At 35.9% G+C, this 12,027-nt stretch overlaps 1 protein-coding gene across 12 annotated transcripts in view; it reads left to right on the top strand.

Moving 5' to 3' along the window:
• MBTD1 (mbt domain containing 1) overlaps positions 1-11,680 on the top strand; it is a 35,289-nt gene extending 23,609 nt beyond the window's left edge. For 6 of the 12 annotated variants that reach the window (XM_027471699.3, XM_027471698.3, XM_027471702.3 and 3 more), the window contains 4 exons: positions 50-284; positions 930-1,007; positions 4,085-4,276; positions 7,665-11,680. In XM_027471699.3, coding sequence (XP_027327500.1) covers positions 50-284; positions 930-1,007; positions 4,085-4,276; positions 7,665-7,783 — 624 coding nt within the window. In that variant the 3' untranslated portion in view covers positions 7,784-11,680. The other 6 variants (XM_027471706.3, XM_027471705.3, XR_003501258.3 and 3 more) reach the window with 5 other exon arrangements.
• The last annotated feature ends 347 nt before the right edge of the window (positions 11,681-12,027 follow it).

Here is a 12,027-nt window from a genome sequence, read left to right as displayed (position 1 = left end):
ACATGTTTGTTTGTTGATATTCGACTTGCCAATGTGCTTACTTTTCCAGGAAGTTCCAAACCATGGGTTTCATGTTGGAATGAAACTGGAGGCTGTTGATCTGATGGAACCTCGCCTGGTATGTGTGGCCACAGTAACTCGCATTATCCATCGTCTGTTGAGGATACACTTTGATGGGTGGGAAGATGAATATGATCAGTGGGTGGATTGCGAGTCCCCAGACCTCTATCCAGTGGGATGGTGTCAGCTAACTGGATATCAACTACAGCCTCCAGCACCACAGTGTAAGTTCTGTCATGTAAATAAAAACAGTTTACTGGTCCTTATCGACATGTTATGATTTTCTTAACTGCATCCTTTCCAAGTTAGGTCACCAGGCATTACAAAAATGGAACAAACTCTTGTTAATGCACAGGAGTGCACAGTTCTAATCTCTTCCACATTGACTTTCAAAGTACTTCTCAGCATTTCTGTGGCTAAGTTTTTCTATTTTTACTGCCAAGTGCTTATTTAATCTAGGAAAAAAAAATGTTATTTACTTACGAGGTCTGGAGACAGAATTTATATTACATGAAGTTTGCAAGTATATGTGCTTTACATACTGAATTTAATGGAACTCAGTGTGTTCATAGTTATTCACTTGCATAAGTATTTATGTGAGAAGACTACAGTTCATTTACCTGCATCAACACATGGCCTGTCAGGTCAAGTTAAACGATAATTGTGTTTCAAGAACTGTTAATTGTTTATTGGGAAGGTAATATTAGTTACTGTTAGTAGTTTAATGAGAGGTTTTTTTTCCTCAATAAAGGTGTTCTGCTTTCGTTCAGTCACTACGGAGAAATCTATAGCAGCTTTGACACATTTTGAAGTGTTTTTTTCAAAGTAGTAAACTTTAATTTTGTACTCCTAATTATTTTTTTTTGCAGCATCAAGAGATAACCAGTCAAGTTCATCAAAACAGAAGAAAAAATCAAAATCGCAACAGTACAAAGGACATAAGAAAAGTGGGTGACAAAATAGCATTTGCGTTTTTCTCATTGTTTAAAAAGCTTGTGGTCTCTCCTTAAGTCCCTTTTCTATTTGGAAGTGCTGTTTGTGTGTAAAACAGATGTTAAGCTTAAAGGTGCAGTATGCCATAAAAGGAACTCTTAAAATAACTAAGAACATAGATATCTATATTTAACTTGCAACAGGATTGATACTGTTAATCATCTGTGAATAGTAGATGGATAAATGTTATAGTATTTTCAGAATCCAGACATTATTGTAAAGAATACGTTAAGTAAGTTGCAAGAGTGCCTTATACAAAATCCTCAGGTATCCGTTAATACGGTTTTGACTCTGCTTTTGTAAAACAGATGTAAAAATAAGATTCAAGTTACTTGAATCTGAAAGAACTACATGTAGAAAATTGTAATTACTGTCTAGCTGGTTCCTTTTGAAAAGAAAAAGCAACTTTTTTGATGAGACATCTGTGGGAAGCAGTATGTAAATAAAACTACTTTTGTGTGACTACTTTCAGAGACAATAAATAGCATTGCAATTTGTGACTGTTCTTGTCACAGTAAAACATTGTAATGACAATTTTTAAGAATCTGAGCTTTTTAACAGAACTACTCAGGTTCTTCCCATAGTTATTGTTTCCCTCAGGATCAATTTTTCTTTAAAATCACAACCAATTTGAAGTTTCTTTTGCACAAATGCACATTTTGCATTCCTCCATATTTATTTCCATGACACTAACTGTTTAAGCAGGAAGTCTTTTTTGTATGAGTAAAATAGATGGAGCAGAGATAGCCAGTCACAAGAGGACCTTGTGCCTTTTCCCATCATCGACTGAAAATCAGCTCTGCTTTCTGTCCTGAAAGAAGAACCAGCTCTGCCACATAAGAATGGTTTGATAGAAGTCAGGGGCTTAGTTCAGAACAGTCTAACTATGTTTATTTGTATTTGGAGCATCAGCTCTTTATGCAGATTCTTTCTTTTGGTGTTTTCTTAGAAAGAGTGGAGTGTTGAAAAGAAGGTGCAGTATTTTATGTTGCTAACACATGGACAGATCAGCTACAGAAAAGGTCTATAATCTGTTGTCTTCATTTGGCCTTGCTTCTTGGTCAAACTATTTTCTAGTGTGACAGCCTAGAAAATAATAAAATCAACAGTTTTGGTAATGTTTAAAGTTTGTTTTTTTTTATTCCCCTACAAGTTAGCAAACCAAACTAAAAATCTTTAATAGTCCATAAGGTAACATCTGGAGAGATTTCATTATACAAAATCCTGTTCTAAGCAAGAAAGTTAGGCTTTTCATACTATTAGAATCCAATCTTGACTTCTTTAGGCTTATTTCCAGAGATTTTTTTTGCTATGAGACTTGAGTTCATTCAAGAATAGAACTAAAATTTGAAGTCTGAAAGACAGAACAGTTTTCCCCCATCCCTTTAAAACTGACCTTATAATACAGAGGCTGTTGAAATCTGAACTATGCTATTCTATATATGTGAAGTACAGCTGCTTTCTTTTGAGGTCTTTCTAACTTCTGGCCAGTCTTATCTAACAAAGCATGAATTTTGATGATTTCAATGTTACTGCCATTGCTGTCATCAGAGTTCCAAAGGTGGATTTCTAAGGGTTTTCAAGTGCCTTTGGCCACAGGTCCTACGTAAAGAGTGGGTGTGAGAGGAAAATAAGGTAAGGTAAAATTTCATAAAAATACAGCTTTAAACGCAGTGAGGGGGAAAATACTCGCATACAGTTCAAACACTCAATTGTAAAGTACAAGGTGAACTAACTGCCTCTGAGAAAGTCCTCATTGGAAACATGGAACAGTGGGTCTATAGACAGCTGCCGATGTATCTTAAAGTAATTTGGTTTCAATCAGAATAGTTATTAAATATTTTTTTCAGGGAATCAATTAATCTTGAGGTTACTGGAAAAAAAAATAGACAACTTTGTCTGAGCTAAAAATAAAAACTCACCTGTCACCAATCTCCCTTATTTCAAATCTTTAAATCTTTGACTGGTAGGTGTTGTATTGAAATAAGCTGCATCCACCAATTTTTGTTCTATCACAGATCTAGCTATAACGAAAGAGGCCCTTGGACTGGGACAGGGAAAAAAAAAAGATACCTGAGTAGGACCTGAAGCTAAACTGAGTTATGCCTGTTCCAGCTTCCTACTATCTAAAAAGCTCAATTGGGGTCCCCACACTGAAGCCTTCTAGTAAGAAAAATGTATGTGTGATACCTTGAGCGCATGCATAGTCTCATTACTTTTTTACTTTAAGGGATAGGCTTTTGTTAATGATACGGTCTTTATCTGACTGTGCTGAGAATACTTGAGCATTACAGTGTTTGGTTTTGATATAGCTCAAAGTATTGGAGATGATGTATTAAAGTGATTGCATCCCTGCTATTGTAATGAGCGGTTTCCTCAGTCACGGAATCAGAGCGTCTCCTAGGTAACATAGGAGGAACAGATCCACAACTGGCATGGAAAATGGTTTCATAACATTTTTTCATGAAAGCAATGCTTACTAATTTAAAGGAATTTAAATTTAATTAAATAAATAAATTTTCTAAACACCAAAAGGCTCATCAATGCTCATAAGGCACTATAAAAATGGTAAGCATCATTCTAAAGTAACCATGCGTATATATTTTTAAACCTAGGCTTTAGGAGAGGATAAATCTTGTCTCAACTGGATTTATTTTCCAAGAACCACATTTCCTGTCTCTGCTAGGTACACACACAGAAACAACTACAGCTTCAAACTGTATGACCAGAGGATTGTATAGTGACTGTGTGGCGTAGCTGCAGCAGTAGGAATTTACAGCAGTTGCATTTAATTGATAGCATGATGTGCATAGAGTCCTACCATCCAGTCTCTAGAATTCAGTAAGTAAAAATGTGGTGGTTGAGAAATGGAAGAATATGCCCACTAATAAGGAAATGGTACCATTGTATATGAAGGCCCTCATTTTCCAGAATCTGTGAACACGAAGCAGAGCCATTTCTCAGTTGAACAGTCTGAGTTACCTAATGCACTTTAACCCAAGCGTTTATTGTAGTTTGACTTGATGTTTAGAGAGGAAGATACCAGTTGGGAAGAAACCTGTCAGTTTGTCCAGCCTACCCATGGCAGGTGGGGTGCGGAGGAGCTTCTCTGGTGATGACGAGTTGACTCCTCCTCCATATCGAACCCTTCCAGCACAGACAGCCCCGGAGGCCTTCCAGCCTCCCAGGACTAGCCAAGATTTCAGTCCCAGCCTCAAAACAGGTAACTAGACACATCAGCCTTGCTTACTGCAGAGGGAAGTGATGGACAGGGTGGGGAACTGAGCATGGGCTAGCAAGGAACATGCTGACTCATCAACTCTGTTTTTTTCCTTTCTCTTTCTTTTATTTTATTTTATTTTTTTTTTAATTCCCCCACCCCACCCTTAGAGAGCTTTTCATTCTCACTGATGCACCATATCACTGAATTAATTGTAGTAGAAAAGGACTCTAATTGTTTGAAAACTTAATAGCAGGACAGCTGAAGGTTATTGGGGGACAGAAGAGCTCTACAAAGTTTTAAAATACAGAAGTGCATTCTGTTAAGCCTAACTGAATGGCAGTGTGTTTTGGGAATATTTGACAGCAGTAAGTTAGTGTGCAACATCTTTTGTAGAGAAAATAGCAGTACATAATAGATAAGGAGTGATATTTGCCTTTATGTCAGAAAAAGACAGTTATCTGGGAAAAGATAAACATCCTTGGAGAATGGAGATGTTAGTTGACATTTTGTGAGTTACTAATGTAGAAACTATATTTGAAATTAGTTTGTCCTTTAAGATGAGTCTTTTTCCCTCTTTGCTATAAAATCTGTTCTGTTTAAGTATCAATGGTATAATCATGCAACTATATGAGTGAGCAGAGAAAAACACTAAAATCATCAGTGATATTAAAATTTTATTAAATTTTTATGATATTAAAATACATAAAAATATTATAATTTTGAGCTTATTTAAGGATAGCTTCTGTAATGTATTCACTCTTTTTTTCAGTATAGATTACTATACAAGATCTGGTAGCTTTTCCTCTCATCTTTTCCTATTATGTATGGAAGTATAGCAGATACACTAAATATCGCTGACTGATAAAGTGGAGAGGTACAATCCATCAGACAAACCAGATTGTGCTCTACGTGCAGGACAGTTGCCAGGTTAATACATACAGCTTCAAATTTCCTTGATTTACGTTTTTTAAAACTTTCTTTAGTCTGATTATGCTGCGGTGTTGCCACTTTTCATTGACTGCAGAGTACATCCAGAACAGTTCCTTTGTCCATGTGGTATACTTTCATGGCCTGGGATGCTATAACCCACATGCCTTTTCAAAGCTTGGAGGACAAATCTCGACTCTCTTCTGTGTACCCCCCAATGTTTCTCAGTAACTGATGTACACGAGTAGCAAACTGAAGTAAAAAGAAATGTCTCTTTTCTCTTTTGTACCAAGGATGCTGTAAGCCTGGTGCAGGAGAGAGGATTTCTGGATTGTGTTTTTTGCACAGCTTGTCTTCTCTGACTGTAAATCTACAGCTCAGGTGTTTATTTAGTGCACTGACGTGCACATGCTGAGTTTTGTGTGTCATTAGATCTCTGAATTCCTACAAAACCCTGGTGTTCTTTGGGTTTTGGGACCTGATGCTTTCCATTAACATCTTCAGGAACTTTTCAGATGCCAAAATTCTGAATTTTGAAGTGTTGGGACAAAATTAGTTTTGTGGTGTAGCTTTGTCCTTGATCGAAGGTGTTTAAATAGAAACCAGAAAAAACACACCTTTTAAGTCTAGGGAAGAGGGAAGTATACCCCAACAACATGTAAGCTCAACACATTTGAGGTCAGCCATAATTAATAAATTGCATATCTATTCTGTAACATTTAACACTGCCTTATGTTTTGGTAGTCATAGCTAGGATGTAGGCACTTTGCAGGAAATACCTGTATGGCTTAGAATGAAAGTAGTGGAAGATTACTGACAAGACAGATACCTACTGTAAAACTTCTTGTCTATCAGAGAACTTGGTAAGATTCACTAAATGTCTTTTTCTCCTTTCCTACTGCCACATGTTGGAGAAGGTTTCAGTAGTGCCTCATAGCATTTGGAATACAAAGTGCTTTTGTTCTCTCCGAAGTTGTGCTGCTTCTTCGATGTAGATTTGCAACTTTGAGTCATATGAAATGATCCTTAAGCACTGAAATGCAATTGTAGAACAGCATCACTTTAAAAAGAGACAACAGCCAGTGTCTTGGAGAAGGAGGCTGCTCTGAGAGACTCACCCTACTTGTCTACATATAAACCATCGCTCCGTGCTGTATTGATATTTTGGGTGTAGCCTTTGCTTACGGTACTAGCAGCATACCCAAGTAAACAATTGTGTGTCTTGCGATTTAGACAGCACTTTTGTTGTCTCCACAGACTAGAGCTCTTGATCAGAGCTGGACATAATGCAGGGAGAAGTGGTTTTTTGTTTGTTTTTTAAGGCAAGAGAGTGTGGGCTATGTAGCCAGTGAGAGGGCTTCTGTTAAATAAATGAGGAGAGCTTGTGTTATGTTGCAACTTCTGGACGTTTTTTAATATCTTTATTTTCAAATTTTATTTTTATTTAGCACGAGTGTTTCCAACATGGAAGATGACAGAAAAATAATAAAAGAATTATCAAATGGCTTGTAAGTTATAGCAGGGCTACAACTAGTAACAGGTTATGGAATTTATTTTTAGTTTCACTGCATAATATTTCTGCATTTCAAGGTACATTGATGTGCATATAAACTTTATATTCAGTAATCATAAACTTTAGTAGTTTTCTCATTCATTTGGTCACAGCAGATCATTTATTATTGTATAATCAACCCTTTAATGTGGGTACTGCACCTTTAATGAAAGTACTGGCATACTTTGTTTTCAGTGTCCTTTTCATTGTGCTCATATTTCGATAATTACCACTGTCCATTAGTGAAATTGGAGAAGTAATTGTGACATTATTGCTATTCATAACATCGTTCTTTCTATGTCTCAGGTCTCATTTCTATCTTCTTTATACAAAAGAAATGGGAGAAGATTACAACTACTAAAAATGTCTTGAATGAAACCTCTGGGATCCTAAAAATTTAATGATATATTAAGAAATCCTTATCAATGTTTTTTCTTGTCTTGTATAGACTGTTTACAGTAATCAGGCAAGTAATGTGATTCTGAGATTGGAAATGGCAACTAGTTCATTGTAACTAGGCTAAAGACTAAATTGGAAGTAGACAGTAAACAAAAAAGTGAGCAGTAAAAAAAAAAAAAAGAATTCTTCTTAGCAACATTTTGTTGCCCTCTTAAACCAGAGTTTTAAAATAGTAAATTCTTGGAAGAAAAATTATATAGAGAATATATGATTGTGAATTGCTCACTCACATGTATTAATATTAGAGCATAACAAAGTTCAGTGTAAGGTCAGAAAAGTTCTGTTTTCTGTGGGATATTGCATGATAAAAGAACAACCACTAAAATGCAGAATGTAAGAAAATGGGAAATCTTGGAGCTGTTGCCAATTTAAATTATATAAAGTAAATTTAAGAGCAAGTTTACTTCTTTTCAATGTTACAGATCTTTAATGTTCGTCTTTTGTTTTTAGTGTCTTCATTGCAGCTGAAGGAGGAGTTGCTAGACGGAGAAGAATATAGCTTCCTTCAAGGAGCATCTGATCAGGAAAGCAACGGATCTGCCAGTTACTACATTAAACAAGAACCATAAAGCAGCTCAGAAAAGTGAGGGGCAGATTATTGGTGATAGGAAAAGAGCCTTTCTCCAAGACTGACTGATCTTGTTCCCACTTTGATGGTGCAGTTTGGATGACTGTACCTGGGGCACTTTGCTAACTGTAGAAGAGTTAGACTCAGTTCAGAATTTTTTGGAAGGGCGGGGAAACTATTTTAGTGAAAGAAGATTTTTCAATTTATTAAAAACAAGAATGGACACTTTTGTGTTGTATTTGAAGCTTTTGAAAGAATTTTGTAATATTTTCAAGTTCAGATTTATTGTGCATTGTTAACAAGAACTGAAAATCTAATTTTTTTGGTAAGATTAAAGTTTAATTAGCACGATTGTGGGAAGCGGTTGGAGGAAGATATAGTTGCAAGTACAGATGAACTGTCATGACAAATGAACCTTTTTGGTACAAGTTGGGAGACTTACAGACTCTTGCGAACTGCACTGGTCACGCCTCTGTTTTCTTATGGTGAAAATAAGGCATTTAAGCTCTGATTTAGAGGCATAAATTGTATGTGGAAGATAGTTCTGTAAAGCTCTACTCAGTGAGTAGCCCCAGTTGCAATGGAGCCATCACATGAGGGAGGTTTTTAACTTTTCAAGATGTTTTTATTTAGTTTTAAATGCTTTTTTTTATATAAGACGTTTTGTAATTTTAAAAAGTTCCTTAGGGTCTGAATCAGTGCCCATTAATATCAGTAGCCTTGTCTTCAGTGACTGCAGTGGGCATTGGATTGGGACTATAAAGCTCTTGTCTGTACGTGGATGTGTGTAGTCTTGGAATGCTCCAGCAACTGTTTACAGAGCCCTATGCCAAACTGGAACTTCAGAAAATTCCCACATTTGGAAGATTAAGTTTAGCTCTGAATTTAGGCTAAAGAAACTTACTTAGTAACTCAGGCCTTCCCTTGGGAGTGGGAAGGAACTTCGGAGTATTCTTCTGATTATTTTTTTTTCCATTCAGAAAGACCTAGATGTTTCCTTGCCATCTTAAATATTTATTTCTGAACATTCAAAACTGATATTCCATGTGATTTCAGTTGAGCTAAAATGAGCCAAGCATTGCAAATTAAGAAAAGAAAAAGTTCACAGCCTGCACAGCCTACAGAGTTCCTTTCTTGCTGCAGTAGTATAATATGGAAGTTGAGATTTGGAAAGTATATAAATCATATACAACCTAGCATATAATTCACAAACTGGATTTGCTTATTGCCTGGAATCTTTGTGTCGAGTATCCCATTAACCCCACCTGTTTAACTGTCCAGTGGTTTTAAAGGCAAAAGTCACGCAGAAGGGTGAAAATGGCTAATAGTAAAATACAAAGTACTTTTGCATGAACTCTGAATTATTTGGATTTTATTTCCATATTTTTAAACTTTGTATGTTTATTTAGATGGCTTCATTTATGGAGTTGATTAGTGAAGTTATTTATCAGCCCTGCAGAGCTGTGACTGGAAAAATGTGCATCAAGAGCTTTAGCTTTTACCAGTAAGGTTCATTAACTAAACTCTCAGGAATTAATTGCATATGTTCTATAAGTGCTTCTGGGTCTTAGTAGGTCCCCTTCAGAGCAGTACAATGATCATCTGACTCTTGACTATAAGTTAGGGCTTAAAAAAAAAAAAAAAAGTAATTTTTTTGTTCCTACAGCCTAAGAAATGCTTTAAGGATATCAACCCACATAGCCCCAGGAGACCATTTTTTTTTGTATATTGTTGTTTGAATTAAAAAAAAAAAAAAGTGCATAGAAAGTTGAAAACCAGCAATTTGATTATTTTCTAAAATATTGCTCTAACTTTGGGTACATAGTATTGGTAATATGCACAGGTTTACCTCATTCTATGCAAGAGGGGTTAATTATGTAAAGTTTTGTATTTACTACTGGAATTAAAAAATGTCCTGTATAGCGTAGGAATGTCTGGAATTTTCTCCTCCCTTACTAGTGAAATTTCTTTAATACTGACCCCCTTTTAACAACAGCTTCTTACATGAACAGAATCTGGTTATCAGACTATTACGTTTCTGTAACTTCAGGTGGTAAAGACACTTTCGCTCTCTAAAATAGCCACAGTGAAAGGACTTTATCACGGTTGGTAGACTTCAAATACGTTTTCTCAGATTCTGACCCACGTGACATTTCTTTTAAACAGCCTGGATTGGAGAAATAGGATTAGAGACCATTGTTAATGACACTTTGGTGAGCCTTGATTTTTATTTTCCTGTGCTCTCCATTTATTCTGCTGTAAAATCCAGTTCTGCAAGCATTGTTTTGGTTTGGTAAGTACATGAATATTCATTTTATTATGATTATTATTTTTATTGTTTTATTTTTTTAATGTGACAACTTGCAAATTGTCACAGCTGGAATGAGGTTGGCACAGTCTTGCATTCTTCTCTCATCGATAGCTTCTGAATACAGTAGAAAAATTTGCATTAATTTGTGTTTCATAATGTGAAAACTTGGGCTATAATGAGCAAGGTATATTGCAAAGCCAGGAAACCTGGAACCTTGGACTTCTGCATATTGCCCAGACTCAGAACTTGGTTTCCCAGTCATGTCTGACTTTTGAGCTATAGTCTTCAAATGTGAAGAGGCAAAAATAGCACTTAAGATGAACACACTTCCTGTGTTGGAAGGATAACAGAATCAGATTTGAAGTCTGTCAGTCTTTATAATGTTCTTTAAAAACAGGTATACTTTTAATTAAAACACTAAAGTACAGGAGTTGACTTGCATTCTCAGATACACAGGTGACTACGCTAGAAGTTGCTTGTTGAGACTTACGGATGAAATCTCTCCTCTGTTTCTGAATTCAAAATATACCCACATTGTTTGTCAAGTATAGTGAAATCTGTCCTAAGTAGACCATGTGAGGAATTAATTGAAGTCATTTGCTCAGGATAGGTTTAAGGAAAGGCTGAGCAAAAGTCTTCTAGGTATTGAGAATAGATTCCCCAAAAAGTGGGTTACAGATTGCCTGTGGTATCCATAGTACAGGCTTCACTGTATTTGTAAAGCATTCGTTAGTAACATGGCTCTAGGTATTTTTTATTTTCACTTTAAGCCATGTTACTTGGCTAAAGGAAGAGCAGTGTTAGACATCTGAAATCTTCAATGGGGTCAAACTTCATTATTTGGCATAGCAATTTTTTTTTTTAACCATGAGGTAGCACAAGTTATGCACCTTTGCAGCTGCCCTTCTGTTGCTCAGAATCTTTCTGCTGATCTGTTATTTTAAATACAACTCTTTAACCTTTTCCTTGCTGCATCTGAGGAAAGCTAAAGCAGTTATCAATTCTTTGTTCTACGGATACTAACACGGGTTTCAGTGTTTGTTTGTTTTTTATGATTGTTGTTTTATGTGATGTGAATACCCTCTCCCGTCAATATTTGTACGATGGTGCTAATATATTTGGTAACAATCCTTTATTGGGAAGGGATTTTAAAAAAACTGTGATTTAAACTGAATTTTTCTTCCTTTTAATTTTCATATTTAAAACAAAAAGCCACAGCCATTTATACAAAAGGCGTCAGCTCTGGCCCCTGGGAAAACATTGGGGCGGGAATCAAGATTAAACAGATAGGGTTTTTACATCATTTCTGTATGTATTTGATATATAAATCAATATCTGTACAAATTTAATCTTTTATTTTCTTGGTAATTTGTGTGGTCAATGAGAGAGTATTTAAAACTTTCTCATGCAATGTACATAACTAAGTGAAAAAATGCTTTTGGAGAAATTAATGTTCCTTTCATTTTTATGAGACCGCAGATTTTCAGCATGGATGTGAAAAGCATTAAAATTATAACTTTGTGTACAAGATGAAAATAATTCACTAAATTTGCCTTTTTTTACACAAAATAAAAATGTTAAAAAATCTCTTCCTGTATGTTGTTTTCTTACAGGGGATTGGGGCACTAGATAAGCATTTAATACAGTGCAAGCTTCGTACTTGGCCTTGTATTTCACAGCTGATATAAATAGTTGTGCATCAGGATAGAAATTTTGTCACGGGATAATGTCATTCTTCTCAGTGTAGTTCCATGCTTGAAGTAGCGCCCCCACCCCTTCCCTCTGCAAGTTGGCTTTGGACTGCAGCTGAAGGTGTTTCAGTAGTCTGCAAAGCAACTTCAGTGACCATTCACTGCAAAGTTTTATGCTTAAATACCTGTATAGGGAAATCAGTATTCTAACACCACTCTACCTTGTGCACAGGGAAAATACTG

Source organism: Anas platyrhynchos, chromosome 19 (assembly GCF_047663525.1).
Source record: "Anas platyrhynchos isolate ZD024472 breed Pekin duck chromosome 19, IASCAAS_PekinDuck_T2T, whole genome shotgun sequence".
Lineage (NCBI taxonomy): Eukaryota > Metazoa > Chordata > Aves > Anseriformes > Anatidae > Anas > Anas platyrhynchos.
The sequence above is the reverse complement of the archived record's forward strand: the minus strand, read 5'-3'. Positions and strand labels throughout refer to the sequence as shown.